Below are 23,918 nucleotides of genomic sequence, written 5' to 3' on the forward strand. Positions count from 1 at the left end.
AGCATCCTACAACAGCTGTGTTCTCAGTTTCAAAAACCTAAAATATTATTACACAAGTTAGAGCAGCAACTCTTGGCAATCATCTAATCCCTAACAAAGTTATACTGGTAATAGAATTAGTTACTACACATGACGGATGGTTTTAAAAACAGACTTCTCCGTTAATTCTTTGATTTTTTTTCCATAACTGTTATCTGGTTATTTATTCTTTGTCAGGCAATATCACCACATCTGTCTGAACTAGGCAATCTGGCAAATTAGAAAAAATTAATTTTTCTGTAAGTGTTTAATTATAAATGTGATTTTTGCTGCAACAGATGCCACCAAGGGCTAAAGTCTGGACCAACACATTCAGTTGGAGTTCTGGACTCCAAAAGAATAAAACATAAGACTCTGAGAGTATGTTTATTGGCAGACAGGCAAATTAAGACAATGTCTTACTTAATTCTCGGTTTATGTCACGTAGATAAGGCCAGATTTGAGAAAACGTTGCTTTTTCTTTGTGAAATCTTTGACTTACAAAAAGTAAATACAGTGTCCTACCATTTGGTTTCTCAGGTGGTGACCATTCCACAGCCAGTTCTGTAGAGCTGATGGTTTCTATCATCGGTGGGTGTAGCACTTCTGGAGGAGCTTGTGCAGTAATTACTGTGACTGGCTGGCTCTTTAAGCAGCCTCCACTAGTACAAGCTTGCACAGAAAAAATGTACTTTGTAAATGGAAGGAGATTCCAAATAATTGCTGAAGTTTTTAAGCCTTCATACTGACCACAAGGCTGAAGATCAAGCAAGCTAGTACATGTCAAAACGTATTTCTCTATGGGCCCAGACTCATTGGAGAGGCTTGTCCAGTAGAGTAAAACAGAGTGGTGACTAACAGGAAAGACAGGATTTAAATGCAAACTTCCTGTAGGTGTTCCAGATTTTGTTCTGTATGTCACCGAGGCACTTCTAGTGAAACCATGAACGTTGCTGGCTTGGATGTAATAGGAATAGAACGTATATGGAGATAAGACAGTATCAGCGAAGGTCTGAACACCTAAAACAAACAGGTGAGAAGAAAATTGTATCAGCCTAACACATTTTTGTTGTTGGGTTTTTTTTTTAAATCTTAATCTGCATACTTAAAGTCTTTCCAGCCTTAATCCAAACATGAGATTTATGTAAGATATTTTGTCTACTCTTCTTGAGATCATGCTGAACGTTGTAAATTCTCAATTCTTTTTTTAACAGGAGGAAAAAACCCTCCCCCTTTTCCCTTTATTATCTTCCACTGCACATTGGCATCACTAGAGAATTTTTCCACCAAATTTCTCCTAGTTCCTGCTTTAATTATGAACAAGATTAATGCAATTATCTTCTTATTCCTCCTTTGCTCGAAAATAATTATTTCAAATGTAATTCAGCATTGGTCTTAGTAGATTTGAATTTCTTATAAAAAACCAAGCCATTCCATAAATTTTCACACCTTTGTTTTTGATTCATTTCACAGTGTTACGACCAAATATTTCACTTTTTTTGTGCTTTCACCTCCTCACTTTTAAAATAGTGCTTAATAGGTTCATTTGTAAAGTATTTGATATTGGATGAAAAGTGAAACAGAAGTGTAAATAATTATTAAATAGTTATCTCCAAAGCCTATATTTACCTTCCTCACCCCTTAATTTCCATTACTCTAGATAGCTTTTTAGCAGCTTTTTAACAGTCGTGACCAGAAGCAGTTACACATCAGAGCACAACATGAATTTAGGTACAGCCATACCACACTGTTTTGCCTTAAGAAATAGTAAACATCGAGTAACATATTACATACCAGACTATGGATACTCTTAAACTTTTTCAAAGTAAATTGAGAGAGGACAGCTATTTCCAACTCCTCTCTGTATGTCTGCACTGGCAAGGTAGCCCTGAGCACAACTTAAAGAAGACGACCACAAAATTGCTGTTATTGCTGGATATTGAAGCCTTGACATTGTAGTACAAAAGCAGTAGTATCAGTCCAGTAATTGCTTACAGCGCTTCAAGTAGCTATAGAAATCACAAACTTATTGCTGGAGTCCAGCTAATAAGGAGACTGGGTCATCTCCTCTTTGTACCTTTCAAGCCCTGGTGCTTCAGGTAAAGTTGTAGAACAGCTTTGCCAGTGGCAGCAACAGTTACTGTGACGTCCTTGTACATGAGTAGTGAGCAGAGAAGTGATGCAGCAGATTTCAGTCTTGCCAGCGAGATTCAGCTGTTTCTTCCTCAGCTTTCAGGTTAGCATGCAGTTGGCAATTGTACGTACAAGTACTTGAATATACTCTAGAATTGTTGAGTTCTTTCTCATGAGCTACATGGACATACTTGTCTTGGCTGAAGCCAATTTGAATACATTGACTCAGGCCAGCAAGAACTCTCAGAGTAGGAGTATGATAACCAGTTTCCAATTTTGTCTCCAGAGAAAAGAACAGCCCCAAACTTAGCAGAGTTCTGGGAGGATGACAGGATCACCATTCTATAAGCCTTCCTTTCAAAAGAAGAAAAAAAAAAAGAAAGAAAACCCCCACCCTCACCCCTAGAAGTAACTGCTTTCCTGGAACCTGATCTAGAACAAAAAAGTGAGTTAGAACTTGATCTAAAACCTGCTCTAGAACCATAAACTGAGCTAGAACCCAATCTGGAACCTGCAGCTATCTAGAACGTGATCTAGAACCAAGTAGTGAGCTAGACCACAATCCAAAACAAAACTACTGTTCTGACCTAACAAATGACCTACAAGTTCAAGGCCATCTTCCTGAACATGAAATTTAATATGCAACAATCAGAAACCAGTAAGCAAATTGAATCCCAATCTAGTTACATGACAATCAGGAACCAAACAACCCCAATCTAGAACCAGCAAGTGATCTGGAACCCGATCTAGAACCAATGGGTGGTCTAGAACTTGCTCTAGAACCAAGAGCCTATCTAGAGCCTTCTCACTATTACCACCAATCCACAATTCATCTCTGATCTTGGGAACAACTGCACCAACACCACCCTCGATGAAAACTAGACTTGAATAGATCTGGACCCATACAGATGGGTCAACAGCAAGAACATTTCTTTCTCCTTTTCAAGCAAAGGGAAATAGGCAGATCACCCAGAATACTGATGTTGTCTGCCAGAAAAGTAAGCAGCACCACCCCAACACTGATGGTAACTATTTCAACAGGAAATATCTACAGGCTATATAAAACTGGATAAAGGCACAAGGTTCCATATTCCTCAGGTGAACACCACGTATTTAGCTATATTTATAAACAATTAGAACCAACGTGACTTGGAGTTAGGAATTTTAAGTCACTTTTGGTTTTTTTTTCATATTTTAGAGCAAGTTTTCCATTTTATCTTCAAGACAAGGACTGGTAACTCTTAAGTCTCTAGTTTCCCAGAGCAGTTAGGAAACCATTGTTTTGATTAGGCATTCTGCAATACTATCAGCTAGATCACCAGGCCGATGTAGAAGATTCTTCTTAATTTTCCTTGGGAAGTTCAATGTTTCTATAAAACTTTCATTTAGTCATAAGATAATGCTTACCCAGTTGCACTCTTCGGGCATTTTATAAGCACTACAAATTCCACACTATACTGAGAAAAAAGTAACAGTATCAAAAAGTCTGACAGCATTAACAACGTATTCTTGATGTTCAAACACCAGATGATTTCACATCATTAATTAGGGGGGATTGCCAGGAAATGTCAAAAACATCTTTTGAAACCAAATGGATGTTTTTACCAAATAATGTTTTGTTAAACAGAAACATGCTAATGTCTCATATAGCTAAACATATTCAGAATTTTTCACTTTCTACAAAGTATGCAGGTACAGTCATGAAATAACATCCTCAACAATGTGCTTAGTTTCAAATACATTACAGAGCACAAATTTATGACAAGAAGTATAATAGTTTTTCTTTTGAAATTAATTCATATTTTTACTAAAGTTAGGCTTTTCAACCAAATTAAGGAAATGGAATATTTTCTATTAGCTCTCTAAACTTTTTTGTAATGTTTCTTTCTCTCTTCTCAAGCACTTAAGCCCATGCTTTCATGGGGTTGGATAACTTTCCTCATGGTATGTACTGCAGAATGTCCAAATTCACAGCATATGCCACAGAGTAATCAACTCAGCAGCATACACGAGAACATAAAAATGCTAGGTAAGATCCAAAGAATCTGTGCTTCCACTGAAAAATACTTCTTTTTGTCTCCTCCAGGGTGCATGTCAATAATTACAAAGACTCAACTTCTGCAAAATATTAATGGATGTGCCATATATACATAAAATCAGTATCCAAATCCATCTCCTTTTTTTTTATAAGGGAATCAATAGGCACAAAATGGCCTTTCCAGCTAGGACAGAGTGCCGAATCCTTGAGGATTGCCTTCTGAGGATTCCTTCGTAAGCCTCAACATGAGAGAAGTGGTGCTGCTAAAGGCAAATCAGGAGCTACACTGATAGCTTAAGAGAAGGTGCTAAAAGTTAAGAGACCACAAAAAGCTTTCCTAATCTGTTCACAGTTTAAAACTGGGAGGATGATAAAAGTGAGTTTAAGCACATTATGGTCTCTTCCATTCATCTTAATTCATTCTCCGGGACTTTGCCTCTTTTAGATTTTGGAACCTGTGAATATTTGCAGGGAATGCTTTTGGTGAGGCAATTAAATTTTTTAAGATTAAAAAGAAATAATTATCAGCCATTTTGGATGACTCAGTTTGTCAGATTTTAGACTAGAGCATTCATTTCTTTCAAACAACATTTATAACACAGAACAGTAACTTACTAAAGGAAAACAGAATAATATACTCAAAATCACAGAAAATTATAAGGACAGAAATGAGAAATAATTAAGAAAAACTGCATATATATATAGATATGTACATATACACATTTAAACACAAAATCCTTGATGTCATCTTCCTGTAAACACTTACTATAAGGGTAGTAGTCTTCAGTTGTATAGATTTCAGCCTCATCCCTATACAGCTGGTAAGTAAGCTTGTTAGAATTTGGAGAGTCGGGGGAAGTCCATGAAAGATTGATAACAGAGGAATTGAGTACTTCTCCTGTAGGAGGAGGTTGCTGGAATGGAGCTAAAACATACACAAAAACAGAGGATGTAAAAATGAATGTAATCAATAATCACACAAATTTAAATAAAAATCCAAGGAAGTTGCTAAGTTTTCTTCAAAGAATACCAGTCAAGTAAACACACAGTCAACTCAGGCAAGACATTTATAGACTAAACTACTCCATCCGAATGCTCTCCAACAAATCTTCTTATCCAAGTACATGAAACAAATTCATACATTTAAACAGATGACAAACTTTATCGCCCTTTCCCCCCCAAACCACAGTTTTCCAAACACTTTTTAAAATTATTTTTAATTTATTTCAAGGCCTCTATAAAACAGGAACATGTTTATCTGGTCACATTATTGAAGTCTATAGTTCAATTATAATTTATTTTTTTCAGAGGATTTATTCCATTTTAGCATAGGCCAGGTATAACTTTCTCTAATAGAACAGAAATGGAAAGTCCAACTAACTACAAATTTTACTGAAGTGTTATAACAAGACTACTTAATTAAATGACAAAAAACATAAAGGAGAGAATTTTGAAGGTTGTTTAGGCAATTCACTTCCATTTGTTTTCAATAAAATTTAAATCAATGAGAGCGAGGTGCCTAACATTTTAAGAAAACAGCTTAAGATTTTTATTTACCAAAATATTGCTCTGCTAGCACCTCCATTAACTTTGGAAAATGTGCTACTTAATTGCACGAGTATCAATAAAGAGAAAAACAAACCTGAAGTTCACAAGCCAAGTCTCACATTTTCAGAAAGAGCAAAGCCCCTTCTTTGTCTCTTTTGTAATCCAACTGTATGATCATGGTCCTTTCTAAAATAATGGCTATTACTCAGAAATTAAACTTTAGAAGCATAGACAAACACATATACATATATACACACATGCACACACAAACAGTTTTACAGTTGGACTCAACGATCCTAAAGATCATTTCCAACCTAAATGGTTCCACGATTCTGTATTTATGTTAGTACTCAAGTCACAGCATGAGTCCATATCCTGCTACCAGATCTCCAGCCAGCCTGTTCTACTAAGGAAAGCACTACTCTCTGACCCTCAGTATACAATGCATTAGAGAACAAGACTGGTCTGTTTTGGCAGCTAGTAATTGCTATAGCTTGGACTTAAAGGCAGATTGTACCATTCCCTATCCTCATTACCAAGGGAAGGAAAACCAGGGGAACACAGATCTAGAGGAAAACAAGAATAGCCAAGGGCAGCACAAAAATCTGCATATAGAGTAAGCTACCAGCAGCTGCATCCAGAACAGCTTTTCTCGCTTACATTAAGCATTATAGGAAAATATCAGCATCAGAAATACGTGGCTTTTCATTAATTTTTTCTCCCTCTGTTTATAAGCTATCATCTTCGCTATGTGGATATTTGCTTAATATACACAACTCGCCACAAGTTAATTATCAAAATGTGAGTTGAAGCTCCTTATTTGGAGTAAGATAATGAAAAGCCTTGCTCCTACTGCAGTCTCCCAGCCAAGAAACAGAAGAAAATATTCCTACAGTCCATTGGATTGAACAGAACACAATCATCTCTCATTAGAAAGCAGAGGTTGTTTTGAGTTCAGCTCAGTTAGGACTCGAATGTATGCTGAAGCGTCTACAGGAATAAAGTTGGAGAACCAAAGGAAATAAGTGCTCCTAAATCCCTTTAGCATTTTTGAAAGTTCCTCTCCATGTAAAACATGCTTACGAAGACCTGACCAGTCATACAAATTTACCAGCATTACCTTCATTCTCCATTCTCAATCTCACACTATTGCACGTTGCTCTCACGTTTGCCGTTTCACATTTTAGATATGTACGTAAAGCACCGTATTTCAGATTTTTTATGGAGCATCTAAGCTAATGTTGAGCATAAAAATTGAAAATAGGTCTTTTCCTTAAATAATGTTAGTGACAGAATCTTACATTTGCTTCCCTTGGCAAAGACTTATAACCGGTAATAGTATGTGTCAACAAAGTACTGTGTTGAAATGAAAATAACCACAACTATTAAGCTGGGCAAAGCTTCATTTCTGTGCAAGAAGTTAAAATATTTTGGTATGAATAACCAAAAGACTGCAACTGCTGTATCATTTATGTCCAGAAGAGGACTCCGCTTGTTATTTAGAATACTGCCTGATGTATATTTTTTCTAACTAAAATCTATGATATTATTTATCAATGTCATATTATTATTAATCAATTTTATAGTTGAATTGCCATTGACCTTTATCCAATGTATATCCCAACATAAATAAGTAGGTTGGTTTATGTTTGTAAAGCACTTTGAAGATGAAGAGCATCATAAAAGTGCCATGTGTTATTACTATTATACACCGAAACTTCCTACATTTTTTAAGGAAACAAGCCAATCAACTATCTGCACAACGAATAGATACTGTGCCTTCTACAGAACAGTATGGTGAAAAAAAAAAAAAAAAAAAACACATATCTAAATACTTCCAAACTTTGAGAAAAAAAATAATCACCTTCGGAAACAAATCAGTCTCTTTGTTCCATCCCATTTACAGCACTGTGAATTCTGCAATGTATATTATTTGAAATTTAAACCAATTTACAATTAAATACAAACTGGAATCAAAGTGAGAGCTGTCTGTCCTTGTAAACAAACTCTTTGTACACTTATATCCTGCTTGCAAATCTATAGTGCGCACATATCACAATGATGAATGTCATACAAATACCTAGGCAGAATACACAAAGAAATACTTTGCTGAAGGAAGATCCAGAAACATACTCCAGAGATTACTTGGAAATGTCTAACCCTGTCGTTGCATTACACATGGCTACCTGAGCTCTCACAGTAAGACCACTGTGGCCATTAATTAGACCTGCTGACAGAAATGATCCATTAGCATCTGCAGAGGATGTCATTCACTGGTTACATGACTTCCAAGACTGGGCTGTTAACTGTATAGCACTAAGGTATGTTACAAAAACGTAATGCAAATTTATCAGAATTAGCTGAGGTCCTACCCACACAGTTTGGCATTGCATGGTATGATGTCCTGAAAGCCTGTTTCTGAACATTGAATTGAAGGCAACTTCAAATTTAATTTTCTTATTACATATAATATTTTTCCTCTCTTTCTTTAAAATCTCTGCCAATTTAGTGACTATGCACTGCTGAGCAAATCTGAACATTTAATTTTAACTACTTATGACACAAACCAAGGCTGATATTGTGCCATCTCTTCATATCCATACTCATTGCAAGGGCCAAGGGCAGAAGTACAGATGTTCCGTTGCAACGTGTTCCATTACAATTCACAATCCGACCATCAACACAGCATTAGCCCCACCTCACACGCACCGATTTATGACGCCCTATTACACCTCATCATATATTTTCCCAAACTAACTGAAAAAGCTACATTGCACTGAGGAGAGAATATTGACTTAATCACCAGGAGCAGGTCTTCAATAGATGTCCTGTTCTTCAGACCTTCTGAAGACAGGTCTCTTGTCAATGGCAGGAAAAGGGGCTAAGTTGTAACTTGCACAAATAATATTGCATTCGTGTGACTAAAAGGTGAACTCTGCATTGTTCACTACAAAGAACATGGTGGGAAGCGCAAGGAGACTATGGGTCATTACTTCTGCCCTGGGTTAGACTGCAAGCATAAGCTGCGTGTATGACATAGAGCATTCTTTATATCTCTCCAGAAAACACTCCTAAGACTCTCACAGTGAAAATCACCCAAACTTCAGGGACCAGAAATAAGGGGGGAAGGGAATTCAAACCCAGTTTTAATACTGCTGACCTAATTTAATACTCACTAAATCAATAAAAAAATATTAATTTGAAAGACATGCTTTTAAGACCTAACATCCACTTACTTTTACTGCAGCCAAATAGGTTGTGGACATCCAAATTACTAGCATCGGGAACACAGTTGTCACATTTCAAGCCAGTTACAAATTGTTTACAAACACACTGTCCAGTAACAAGATGACAAGTCCCACTAATGGCTCCTGCAGGATGACAATTACAGTGCTGACATCTATAAACAAAAACAAATCAAGGAAGTGATCAAAACACATTAACACTCCAGTTAAGCACAGTAGGGTTTTGTTTAAAAGATTCTTGGGTAACATAATTAAGAAATCATAAACAGTTCAGTAGCCTGAGACACAGCAGAAAAATCTATTAGCCTGATAAAAAAAAAGTAACTTACAAAAAAGATGCCCATTATAAAAATAATCATTAAAATCTCAATGCCAGAATAATATTCTAATTTAGATAAAAACTGCTTAGAATTAAAGAGCTTTTATACGTATTGATCCATACACGAAAAGGATAATAATGTTTGGTAATAACCACATTATCCACTCAGTCCTGCCACACTTACTCACACAACCTTTCTTGCAGAGGTGTAAGAGTTCAGTGATACATGTGTAACTGGTTTCATAGGTTTCTGCACAAAATACGCAACCTTCCAACTTAGAGGATACTAGGAAACTTTCTTTGTTGAAAAAGAAATCAATTAATAATTTATTGTCCACAAAGGCAAACAGAAGTTGAAAAAAAATAACATGCTGCGAATAAAAGAGAACGAATGTAGACAAGAACTGGGAGAAAACCCCCTCAGATTAAAACAGTGAAAAGAAACAAAATAGCAAAAATATTAATATTATAACAGAAAGCACATTTTCTTTGCAGCCTGATGGACAAAATTCAAAACAGCTAAAAAGAATATTTAATTAAATGTGTAAATTAAATTACTTTTTAATTAAAAAGAACAAAAAAATAAAAGCACTGGTATCACCAAATGCCACATTTCAATTCTGTAAATCTCTCTGGCATCAGTACTTTCAGGATTAACTTATGCTTTGGTTTTTGCATGTGAAAACTCCCGCGATCAACTTGGTTTTCACTTCATACACAATTTCCCCACTGGCATTCATTTATAGCAGGGATATCGATGTCAGATTATGCAAATATTCAAAGGCTCGGAACATCTCAGAAGTTAAACAGAGCAATTTTTTCCTTACTGTAAATACTGCTGTGCTACCCATTGCAATACAGACTGTCATTATTAGTCATAACAGAAAGGCAACAATGGCAAATAAAATTTCATATTTAGATTTTAATTTCACTATATTTTAATAGCTGCAGACTAAAAGAGTTTTGAAAAAACACGGACTGGGAGAAACACGGGACTGTACAGCGCACCTAAAATGTACTGCAAAATCCACACATCAGTCCCCTTGCCCTGAGTGGAAAAGTCCCATTCTCAAGCATAACATCAGTCTAGAGAGAATCTTAAATTACTCCAGATGTCAGGTCTCAAGATGATGAAGCAGCAAAAAGACCTTGAAGTCCATGCCATGTCCCCTTTGCCCTGCTAACCCTAAGGCTGGAAGAGAATCGCTGATTTATATTTGGCTGATCTTTCCTCTGCCAGTTTCACCAGATCTGAGGAATTAGGTGGTGATGGTGCCTTTACACAAGTTACTTCACCGTTTTTCCGGTCATCACCATCACCATCACCTTGATTTATCTCTTTCTATCTATATGAAGGTAGAAATGAAAGCGAGTTCAGTCATGTTTTAGGTATCAGATTTTTAGGGCACGGGAGAGTGGAAACTTTTTTCACATTAGGACACTAAAATTCAGGTCAATAATCAGTGAAATAGACATTAAATGTGACAGATTTTTAAACAAGTTTAAGAAAACTCTTCACATACATTTTCTGCCCATCACAGAGCTCTCTGTATTAGAGTTTCTTTACTCCACACCAGCTCGTGCTGTGTGATCTCCTGGGTAATCATTCAACACCCTTAAAAAGGCTGATAAAAGCTAAAGCTGCAAAATAAGCTGCAAATTTGTTTTATGGACTAATATCCTTTTGGGAATAAATAAAATGCATTCTCTCTTGGAAACCACTATACTGTAGTTTGCTCTTTTTTATAGTCAAGAGAAAAGGGCAATTTTTTCAAACTGTATTAAGTCTTTTCATCTGTAGACAGTGCATCCAAATCTCCCTTCAAATAGAGGTTTGGTTTAGACTATTTAAATGTCATGACTGAAAAAAAATGGTTTAGTTAGAGGAAAAGAAAACGAAGGCAGAATTATTTGCTCAGTAAGACAGTACTTTATTATTTCATAATTTCATTACATGATGATATTTAGTAAATAGGGAGAGGAGAGTGTTAACACAAGTGTCTCAATAAGTAAACAGTAAAAGACAAGCTTCTCTTACTGCTCCTGTACATTACTGCACCTCTTATGAATAAGGGCCCTCTGAGCATTCCAGTTTTCATTATCATTCACACATGAGACAATCAAGCTCACATACAGGTACAGTCACAGTAATAGTTTTCAGTGCCTGGCAGGGTGGGGCTGCTTCTTTCTGCTTGAAATAGTTGCATTTTCTTCTAGGACAAGTGTAGGCTCCCTACCTCCACCTATCCTGAATTAGGCTCCAGATCCTGCAAACAACAGCATACATGTCACCGCATTCTGTTCCACTGGATTACACGCTATGTTTGTGTAATCACTTGCATCATTTTCTTAAACCACAGAACATTAGAACTGGCTTTGTTATATTTAGTTCATGCTTTTCCGTCAGGATTAAGGATTCAGCCAATTCAGGATTTAAAAAAAAAGAAATAAGTAATTCTTTGAAACTTTTAATCATGTAAGAAATATTCTCAGCATTCTTGTTAAATGCTACTTCTTCAAGATATTCTGAGTCAACTATATTTGAGTTTTATTAAAATGGAATTATATATAATCAAGGAAAACAGACTTTTAAAATATGGAAAGAGAAACGTCAGGCCAAGATGAATTGCAATATTGATTTTGTGAGGATAAATGGTTTTTGTAATATTAATATAGAGAAACCTTTATTACATTGACTCTCTAGGTGCAGTTAGAGCCTCTCCAGCAATCTGTTTAAAATCTTCATTTTTCATCCTTATGGGAAAACCTCACTTGCTAAATGGATTTCATAAACAGTAATCTGTCAAGATATATATATAGATAAACAATTTGTGATGTTCATTGACCAGTTCATTATAGTAAACAATACAGAAGTAAAGCATTTCAGATGTGTACCAATGCCCACAACCATTACAGAGCTGTTCAGACCACTGCAAACATGCAGTATCTCTAATTTTTCAATTGCCAAGGAAATTTTCCTGCTTCGTAAGCTGAAATGCAATGAAAAATATGAAGCTCCTGTTTTATCTCAAAAACATCAGGAAGTAAATCAGCTCACATATACATTCCTCAGAGTGAGAGGATTTTAAAGCTTCACAGTCTCTGTGCGTCACAATTTTTGCTTTTTTTCAGTTATTGTACCAAGACAGATATGTATTTGCCACTACAGACAGCTCATATCCTTTTCATTCTGTAACCACAGAGTCCTTAAAAGACACTTGGAGTAAGGATGGTTTAAATGACTTTACAACTTTATAAAGAAAGAAAAAGCACATGACTCTTTCTAAGAAGATATTAACAGTTAAAGAAATGGATTCAAACAGATTAACAAATAAAGACCTTGATAATCATTTTCAGTGGATAAACGCTTCTGCCTAAGGAACAGATGTACATTGCCCAAGTAGACGTTAACCAAGAGGAAGACAAGCATATGCAACACAAGTTAATCATGTTAATGTACTACCGGAGTAGTCTTCTATACTGTCATGAGGATTAAGTAGTATTAAGGCATTAAAGCTAACTCTGATTCAAATTCCAGAACTGTATAAGATTTCCATCTGTACAAGATCTGGATCTAGATAATTCTAGATATTTCCACATTTTGAATTTCAGAAGACAGTTCAAAATACAGGTAATTGGGGGCCAGTATCCAGTTCAGGATAGCTTTTGCTCAACACAGACGTAAACCTCTATATCACCTGCTAAAACTAGGGGGGAACATCTATTCCAAGTAACTAAAAAAAAAACGCATTAATAATAAAGAAAATATATTTAAAAGGGAACTTTAATATTACACAGATTTTATTCCTTACCATTAGAAATGACAGGAAGTGAAAATAGGAAGTTCTTATTCCTACAGATTACTTTATGGCCATTAGCAGATGCCTCTGTGACCCACAACAGTAAAAAATAATTTTAAAAATCTCTTAATGAGTGACAGTAACATAAAAGTTAAAGTGAAAAATCTGCAGAATAATGTCAAGTATATGCAAGATGATACTGACAATCACTGCCTAAAAGCATGTCTACCCCACACTAGCTAGGGGAAAGGAGCATGGGGAGGGGAATGTTGTACAGATTTTGCTTCTGCCTGTGGTTTATTTTTAAAGGCAAAAATACTAAGTATAACAAAACAATTTAACACCATCAGTCTGCAGGAAAATATGATAGCATTAGAGCTGTGCAATCTTTCTGGACAATATTTAAAAGGAAATTGAGATTGAGGGGATTAAGCAAGAAAGACGATCCTGGAAAAGAAAGATAGAGCAATAGTTGGAATAACAATGCACTACCTATAGATATGTTTTTCCCCTTACATTCCAGAGAATATATCCATACACTTTCAGTGTACTCAGAGGCCTCAGGCTACAGTAGATAAACAATTTACCCTGTGGCACACAATGAAATGCTGAAAAAGAACACATTGTTTCAGAAAAACAGATTTTTAAGAGGAAAGGTGCTATGAGTATTTCGACTGCAGCTGCTAAAAGAAATTTGGAAAGACAGGGATACCTAATTTTTTTACTCCTTTTTTTTTTTTTTCTCCCATTAAAAAATGGAGGAAAAATGTGAAACCTTCAAAAGCATTCACTGGTTATAAGAATGGCGCACCACCCATATTTTAATAGCCAATGATTAACACCTCAGAAACCAGCACACTTTACTGAAGCGGCAGAGGAAATTTAGGGAAACAGTTACCAAATAGCTATAACACTAGATAGTATTAGCTTTATACAGTTTTAATGTTGTTCCTACTTAAGTCGGGCAAAACTTCTATTTCTTTCAGCTCATGGGAGCACAGAGGGTCATACAACGTACCACACGCAAATCAGAGTGCGCCCATGAATTCAAAGAAGGATTAATGTAACTAGAGCACATCTTTCCATTGTCACTAAACCTTTGAATGAGCTACTATGAGGAAAACATAACAAGGAGGTTATAAGCGACCTGTAAAAGAGAAACACTCACCTCCCTGTGACAGAGTCAAATCCAAAGAAAAGTTCTTTGCAACGTTCACACGTCTGTCCTGTTACAGAGGCATCTTGGCAAATACATTGGCCAGTTACTTTATCACAGATCTGATTCACTGAACCAGCTATGTGGCACAGGCATGGCAGACAGCCAGTGACACTGGATGGAGAAAAATAAAAACCTGGAAAAGAAAGGGATTTTGAGAATAGACAATACGAGAAAAGGGAATATAGTGAGATTATTATTAACTTCTATATAACTGGGGACAAAACAACAGAACTAAACCTTAGGTAACACAGACATCAACTCAAATAAAGCAATATAGTCCTCCTGCAGAGCTGAGCTTCTAAATCTTCTCATCGGCACTTTATAAAGCTATTATTCATCCTCCAGTTGCCAACTCCAATTTTTTATTCTCTCTCTTCAGACTTTATTTCAGACAGAGTAAATGCAAAATAGGGGGAGCACATTAATGTGTCCGTGGGGAAAGTAAAGACCCAAGGACATGAGAAGTACTAATGAACGCACTACAAGCAGTAGAAACATAAAATAAATAACATACAAGATCAGAGGTTTATCCGTTCTAGTCTGAGATCTCATCTCTGACAACAGCCGGTTGCAAAACGTAAGAAATGCACATATTTTCTTAAGAAAGTCTCTTAATCTTTCTCAACCAGTGGTTGGCTTATCCCTTGAAATATGAGGATGTTTCTTAGAAAAACCTACATTTGATTAGCATCCTCAGGTCTATGTAAAATTTATATTTTATTCCTCCCCAACATATAGCTTGTCTCCAACACAAATACTTTTACAGAAACTAATAAATTGATGAGCAAAAGTTACTTATCTGCTGTAAAACAAAACAAAACAAAAAAACTTTCATCCTGAATCCTATTCTTCCGTTCCTGTATTATCTCCACTTATGAACTGGAGCATTAACTTCACCTTCCCCACAGCATATTTGGTATGCTTCTACTATACTGCCTTTCATTCTATTGCCCTCACAAGCAATCTTTATCTATGCAAGTCTCTAACACATTACTGATAAATACAGTTAGATAGAGTTTATACACTTCTATCTGGTCATTGAAGAACTTACCCATTATTCATAGCCTCGCCTGAAATTTCAAACAAAAGACCTTTTAAGTACATTTTTTTTAATGATGTTGTACATCTTGTCTAATCTATTTTGTTACTACAGAATTCTTTCATTCTTACTAATTTCTCTTCTATCATCAGAAGACAACTCAAGTAATAGAATACCAGGAAGAGAGACAATGACATAATTTCCCAAAAACATTTTCTATTTTTACCTGATTATTAAAGGACATTTTACTGAGTTTTTCACACAAATTTCTCTGCTTTCTTTTTTTTTTTTCTTCTCTGAGTAGTACTGTTGATTAAAAATGTAGCAACATGTATGAGTTCTGCAAATGATGATGGCAACAGATAATATTAACTGGCACTTGTAAACCGCAAGTACCTATCTTTGAACATCAATTCTAAGATGAGGCCATTAATAGGAGTTTCTATCTGTCAGCTGGTTACTATTAATTATTATTGCACAACTTCAACAGAAAAATTTCAACCATTACTCAGATTCACAATATTTGCGTAGACTTGTCAGACACCTTCCCTCTCTCACCAGTTCAATCAGTTTCTTCTTAGTCATGTTCTCAGCTACCCAATCTTTTCTGCTGTCCAACAACTTCCTGATGTCCTGCTTTATAATAAAGAGCCCAAAATTGTATTGTAACATGTCATATTGCCCAAGGCCTTATTATTTATTTTGTCTTACAAGAGATAGCTTTATATATACACCCCTAGGGTGGTATTCTCTGTCTTCGCAGCAGTGTTGCACTGTGAGCTCATATCCAAATAGCAGAGGAACTAAATAAATTGAAAACATTAGAATTTTACTGCTCAAACCTTTGTTCAAGTTTAGCCTCTGGTCCTCAGTGAGATAAATCTCAAGTGGACAGTGAAGTGATATCAGTCTCCAGTTAACATACATTCGCATCATAAAAAACCATACTGTTGGCACTTTATTCCAGAGAGGCCCCGAACTGAGCCACCACAGAGACTGAATAGCTTGAAGTTATTAGTGAGGCAGCATGTATTATCTCATACTGCAGTTGTCTGCGCAGCACAGTCCCCATCCTGTGCATAAATAGAGGAGACCATTTCCCAGCAATGTCACTCTTGAGCACAATGAACGACTCCACTCAAAGAACGTAACGGGAAGATAGGAAAACAAGTTTAAGCCTGGACTCCGGCAGAAGGTCAAAGCACTTCTTCAGGACTCGGTTTAGAGTTGCACTACATGGTAAACACTCACACTAAAACAGAAATCTGAAATTTTGCATGAAATCGGTATGATGTTTTTTAATAATAGCCTTTTAAAAATGCTTTAAAAGTTTCACTAAGTTTCTGGATACTACCACTTTTTTAAATTAGTTTTTATTTTTTCAGAAATAGCAAGTAAAAATCTTTTTAAAAGTAAGAGTGAGGAACAGGAAAATGGAAAGTCCTTCCCCCAACTAATTTATAAGTAAATTAACATGATTAAATATAGACAAAAAGAAGAGAGAGACTGAGTTACAAATTCATACTGCTTGTCACAACTATTCTTATTATTTACTTCCACCACCTAGAATTTGGCAGGAAAGAGTAAGAAACAACTTAATGCAAGCTTAATTTACAGCAAGGTTAGAAGGGCTCATAAAAGTTGCTTTATGACGGATCCACTGCTGTATAATAGAGCCAATTTCCAATTTTAAGACAGTCACTGCAAATCTCTACAAGATCTACATATATAACCAGTATTACGCTTATTCTTTTTCAGATTTTTTTCCAATTCAACCATAACTGATCACAATTGTCAATCAAACATGCTCTTCAAAAGGAAGAATGAAAGTCATAGCAAAGTATTCAGCTTCCTTTTTTAATCATACTCTTATCGTTTCTCCCACTATATAGTTCATGGAAAAGGACACCAGAACAATTCCTTAGCACTTTTACATGCTTACCAACCATGGTGATAATGCTGATTTCTTAACCACAGTCTCTGCTTCAAAACGCACAGTTAACACCACTGACAACGTTGTCACAACATATATCATTTTTCTCGCCAATAACAGAGGTCATACATACACAAAAATCCAGTATTAGAGCCCAGCCACACATCCTACATGCTGGTTTACATCTTTTCCGTACTATGTACCACTGGGTTATTTTTCTGGTTTGTGTTTTGTTTCTTTATTTGTTTGTTTGTTTTGGTGGGGTTCTTTATTATTATTTTGGTGGCAGTGGGTTTTTTTTTTTTAGTGTTTTTTCTGTTCTGTTGTTTGTTTGCGAGTTTGTTTTTTGTTTTGTGGGTTTTTTTTGTTTTTTGTAGGGTTTTTTTTAACAGCTTTGCAGCTCTCACAACAGGATTCAAGACCTGTGTTGAACAAGATTGGTAAGGCACAAATCCTAGTGAGGGTGGCAACACAGTTCTGAAATGAGGCAAGGACAAACTGTTCACAACTATTTGGAGATGAAAAGATCCATTTCCTACCACTGCAACCTAGGACACCTCAAAAGCAAGTTTATATACAAGGTAAAATTGCTCATTGATTTGGTTTCATATTAAAATTAAGTGATCTTCTCTTTGCATACACCATTAGTTTAAAAAAAAATATAAATTAATGTACAGAAATCTACCAAAAATGTTACTTGAATGAGAACAAATTGGAAGACAGCAGGTCATGGATACAGCCTAAGAGATTAAACACATGGTTGAATGCTCCAGAAAGTGTGGGTGGTTTTTGTTTGTTTGTTTGTTTTTTAAAAAATCTCATGATAAAATAATTTCCCTAAGTTACATTCAGTTTAAATTTTTCTCCATTGGTAACTCTTCTTGCATTAAGATTTTGGTAACTTTTAGAAACCTCTCAAATTTTGTCAAAGCGCACAGAAGATATGCTAATAGCACATTATTTTAAATACCACTAAATATAACAGACTTAAAAAAAAAAAAAAACAAAACACATATGACCAGTATTCCACTTAAGGAAACTCAGACCACAGAGTTGAAATGTCCCAACAGCCTGAAAAGTCCTCAGCATGTTTTTAGGGCTGCCAGTTTTAACTAATTAATTGTGTGCTTTTAATTAGGCTGTGTTGGCTACATACATACTCGGAGTACATTTTCTTATCTTTGTCCCAAGGCAAAGCCATAGGACACGTTTAGAGTACTTGAAACCAATTAAACTCTTCTGTATTTCTACAACTTAGTATGAGTATTACTAGCAGGTTACACTCAGCCCTGTGAAAAACCTCTCCTTTGGAACACACTAACAAAGAATGTTTATACAAAGTTAGATATATTAAATGTCTAAACGAGCTCACACTAGAATCAACACTAAAATGTCAGTGAAAATGCCGTAGTACGCTGTGCTACACTAAGAGCAACACAAAGCTTTTACAATGATAAGGACTTACACTTTCACCTGCAGAACAGAGCGCAGTGTTCAGCACATACATGCTTATACTTATTACTTAGAAAATTTAAAAATAATTGTTACCGGAAGATTTTTTTTTTTTTTTTTTAACAGGAACTATTGTGGAAGTATTCCACTCAATGCCATGTAAGCTTTTCTACAAACCAGTCTGTTCATACTATCAATTAAACCTTTTTAAACCATTTAGTTCTGCATAAACCCTGGCCTTTCTTTTTCAAGGACAAGGGCGGTCACTGACTCGGGAAGCCTTGACATCACTCCTCTGCCGATCTCTGATTAAGTGGCTGCTGTAGAGGGTTAGCAGGTCAAATAGCACTGGAGGAGGAACTAAGAAAAACAGAACGCTGCCTTATTTATTAGTATATGTACCTAAAATAATTTAAATTAAAGTATTTTTAAAAATACTTAATGGAGGTTAAGCAGCTTTTTTAACCTCTGTTCAAATTATTGAATGGCATATTAAAACCAATGGAGCTATAATGTACCTTTTAATGTGACCTGCTACTTTAATAAATTGCATATGTACTTAACTTGAACTAAATCTATCTGTTTAATACTATTACTAAGGGTAGGTTAATATTACCTGTAGTTTCACTTTACCCACCTACTTTTTAAAACAAAAACATTAAAATACAACTACAGAGCTTCCCACTTATAATGAACGTTTAAACTCTGTTTACAATAATACGGTGCAAAATCTTGAACTGATACGTGGCAACTGCAGCACTGCCTACGTGTAGGGCCAAACTGTAAGCAATCCTTGTGAAAGCCAGCACATCCTCAACACACCAAGGCAGGTGAATGCTTTTCAAGTGGCATGTTTGCCAGCCTTATCAAAGTTTAAGCAACCATCTCTGTACCTCCCGCCATGCTCAGCTTTATGCATGAAGCACCTTTCTTGAAGAGCTTGCACTCTGCCCTCCAAGTCGCCATTTCTCATTACGAGGTTAGCTGCTGTTCATCAGACTATGCTAGTTTACATCTTATTCAGTGGACGAGCCATGACAATTTGTACGTTTTCTCAATATCTAGAAGAACAAGGCCTAACCTCACTTTGGACGTGTTGACACTGCAGTAAGAACACAAATTATACAACTTCTGGAAATAGAATAAATATTTGATGGTGATCGAGACATTAATACCTCCTGTCACTCACACAGTTAGGAAGAAATGGAAAAACAATTAGTAACATAAGTCAGAAACATGTCAGATATGAAGCTGTCTAAACACATATTAAAAATTATAGGAAGTATGATGATATCCAAACAAAGCAAAACTTACTACATCAAATAGATTATCTTCCAAATTCCTTACCTGGTTTACACTCATTACACCTTCTCCCCTGACGCTGAGGCAAACAGACACACTGTCCAGAAATACGGTCACAAACTGTTCCTGCCAGTGTGCCCAGAGCATCACAGTCACAACTCTGGCAGCCGAGGAGGTTGCTCATGCTGAGGTTGTACGTATGAAGCACGCACTGACTGCACTGAAGGCCAGTTACACCAGATTTGCAGGGACACTGTCCTGTTGATTTGTCACAAAGCAGAGAGCCGTTTACCGTACCTGCCTTATCACAGTCACACGGCAGGCAAACAAAGGAATGATTTTCCTGTACTTTGTGGTAGCCATCTAGGCATTCATCGCATCGTCTTCCTCCAATATTTGGTTTACATGCACATTGCCCTGTCTTCGCATTGCACACGGTTTCAGAAAGTGACCCTGCAACGTTACATTCACAAGCCTTACAACCAGCTACATCCAGCCCGTAAAAGTTGTCCATGCAGGTGTCACAGCGAAGCCCTTTCACTCGTTCTTTACAATTGCACTGCCCGGAGAGAGGGTTGCAGAATTGGTTCACTGAGCCGTGGCTGTTGCACCAACAAGGCTCACATCCATCTTCATTAGAATATCTGAGAGCTTTAAATCCAAAATTGCAACTATCACACCTAAGACCTGGAAAGAGAAAAGGTATTAAAAAAAAAGCTGAAAAGCTTTTTAATTTCAATTTGAAAAAAGGATAACTATACTACACTTGGAGGGGGGGGGGGGGGCGGGGAGGGAAAAAAGCGAGAAAGGAAAGGACTAATATTCTTCACCAGCATAATTAACAGGAATGATAGGGCTGCACACATTCACTGAGTAACAGTGGCATCCCAAAATTCTGTTTACTTTTCCAATTTGTTTCAGAAGCGACGCACTTCTGCCAGCTCCTCAATACAGTTTAAGGTACCTCTGCAAAAGATTCTTTGTAACATTTCTACGACAAACCAGAATTAATCTCTTTGTTCCCCAGAACAGCATCTGTTGCACAATCAATGCTTAAGTGAACTCTTCGCCCTATAGCATAGAAATGCAATATATAGGGAACTGCATTGGGCTCTCAATCTATTATGGTAATAGATTTATATGTTATATATTATACATTATATTAAAAATGTTAAATACACTCTAGGACAACACAAGGTAGACTAATTGTGATAAAGGATTTACTTAACACCATACTTCAGTTTTAACATTGATTACACTTATGTTAGTATTTACTGTTAGCCCTCACTGAAAGCAGAAAATATTTTCCATAATCCAAAATGAAATATTTTTATCTAAATGTATGATTTAGTTAATACCTGCAGTACATGAAAATCTAAATTGTTTTCTTCATACTTCATCCTGTAGTTTTATTAGCTTTGTTTTCAAAGTCATCGCTTGCTTTATCCCTGCCCCAAGGGATGGCATTTGTATTTTAGTTTATAAAATGTACATTACAAGAAAGCAAAATAGATTATTATATGAAAAATGCAAATTCGCAGTTATGTATTTTGCCTTGCAATGGGAAAATCCTTCACTATGAAGCCATCACTTAATTGTTGCATGTGGGAAAAAAAAATAACAGTGTTCTAGCAAAATATTGTCATAATTTAAAAAATACAAAACCATACAAAAATACATCTAACAACTTATGAGTAGAAAAATAAAACTAAAAATGGTAGGAAATGCATTATACGTCTGGATAAAAACTCAAAAACTCCAACAGAAGGCAAGTTCCTTTAACAGTGATGAATGACTCACCTAAGGCATATCATTTAATTTCAATAAGGAAAATAAAAAAGGACCACTATTGCTGCAAATTTTAAAAATAACTGTATTGTTAACAAGAATTATGACTCATTTTGAACTATTAAAATTGGTCTACATGGATTCATATCATATCAGTTTTAAAAATATGCGCAGTGCTTATTTGAATATGCCATACATATTCCTGACAGGTAATCTATTCCTAACGATACCGAGGAAGGCCTACAGGGCATCACATTCAATGTTAACAAGTACAGGGGAGTTAGCATGCTTGGCATTTAATTCACATTCTTCTACCTTTTTATTCTAGATGAATGACCTACTTTAATAAAATTATTGGTGCTAATGTATTTTAATGGTGATAGAATCATTAGTAAGATTTAACAGTTGTGTTAACTCGAACAGTTCATGTTTCATAACACCTCAGTCCATAGTTGCATTTTTCTGTTATCGTGTTTGTTTAAGCAGATACAATGGCAATAGACAGATTGCTCTGAAACCCAATTTAAAAATACAAGAAAAGTTCTTTTTAAAGTTTGCTGCACGTGTTCCAATCTACAAAAGCTTATTTACAATTGGTTCGGAAAACAAAAAAAAAGATTCCAAGAATCCAGTCTGGAAAGAATTAGGTCTTTATCCTGTAAATAAATACTCGCATAACTACAGCGCCCCACCATAGTTACAGACAAATTTGCAAAAATCATAGATTTACACATTTTTTTGTATTACTATTCCAGTGGAAATAAAAATAATTAATTTTTTTATCAAAAGAAGCAAATATTTAAAATAATATGCAGACAATCAAATACGTGAGAACCAGACTGTGCATTTCGTGTATATCAAAGTCCCACTGAGTTAAGAAAGGTTTTCACAGACGCAAACGTGAAATATAGGCAAAGAACATATAATTAAAAATGCTCTGAAGCCCTTTTTATTGAATGTAGAGAGTGGGGTTTAAGATGCGCAGAGGTTATTTTTTACTCTTAGCACCCTTTTTATCGTATGGAAAACATAGGCACTTGGCATTCCACAGGAAAGAGAACAGAAACTGTTCAGGCTTATGTCTGTTTAGAGTTATTTTCATTATCTGTTGTTGTTTTGTATTTGCTTTTGGAAACTAGAACAAGAAATGAAGAGTCACAATATTACAAATAAGTCAACATTCACAAGTCAGTGAGTTATAAATCAACATATACTTGAACATAGTTAATACAACTCACAACCATAGTTAGCTAAAGAAAAACCACATTATTAATTGTGTTAATAACACAGAATAAAGCAGAAATGGATCTCTCTCTTTTTTTTGAGACATATGTATAGTCTGAGACATGTACAGTTACCATGCAAGGCTCACTTTATCAGGAAATTCTCCTTGCATAATATTCCCATACATCAACATTTCAAAGTGTATTATATATACTGTGTATTTTGGGCACTTGATAAATTTTGTCCTTATGTGGCTGTGGCTCCCCTCAAATATGCTGGAAGTAATAAATTGCTATAATCAAATCTAATTTCTGAAAAAATACCTGTGGGAGTAACAAACAAAAAAGCACGTCTTGTAAAAAAAATGATAAATAACACAGAAGGTAGCAGTTTATTATAATCAGCTTGGCATTGAATTACAAAATTAAAATTATGTGGCCCTTGATAACTAACCCTAGCTATGTACATGATCTGTGGAATTATTTTGACTTATTTTGCATTTCATAGGAACAGTTCAAAGAAATATAATAGAAAAAAATGGATAGATTTATCACAAAGGACCCTGTAGCACAGAATATTTTGAGAAAAAAATCCATTTATTTTGGTCTATTAAGAAAACTAGCATGGAAACGATTTGCTTAGAACTCATTAAGTATAAAACATTTTGAAAAAGTGTTAATTTCCTAAAAGAAACATCTATGCAGTAAGCAAATTACATTATTTCTGTGACTTATTAGTACAGAGCTATGTAAGCTAATGTAGCTATGCCGTAAAGAAACTTCTAAAGGGTTGATTAAACTAAGCTTCAAGCTGTAGTTTGATAGAATTATTAAATTAATAATTTTTCAACAGTTAATTTC

General features: G+C 35.6%; 1 protein-coding gene across 1 annotated transcript in view; it reads right to left on the reverse strand.

Moving 5' to 3' along the window:
- The window catches only part of USH2A (usherin), a 397,560-nt gene that overhangs the window by 305,130 nt on the left and 68,512 nt on the right, over positions 1-23,918 (reverse strand). Inside the window, exons 12-16 of the mRNA XM_086629442.1 lie at positions 20,092-20,733; positions 14,270-14,453; positions 8,974-9,137; positions 4,956-5,114; positions 544-1,038 (exon numbers count right to left, since the gene is read on the reverse strand). Coding sequence (XP_086485568.1) covers positions 544-1,038; positions 4,956-5,114; positions 8,974-9,137; positions 14,270-14,453; positions 20,092-20,733 — 1,644 coding nt within the window. The remainder of the gene's footprint in view (positions 1-543; positions 1,039-4,955; positions 5,115-8,973; positions 9,138-14,269; positions 14,454-20,091; positions 20,734-23,918) is intronic.

The sequence above is a fragment of the Tauraco erythrolophus genome, chromosome 2, assembly GCF_009769465.1.
Source record: "Tauraco erythrolophus isolate bTauEry1 chromosome 2, bTauEry1.pri, whole genome shotgun sequence".
Classification (NCBI taxonomy): domain Eukaryota; kingdom Metazoa; phylum Chordata; class Aves; order Musophagiformes; family Musophagidae; genus Tauraco; species Tauraco erythrolophus.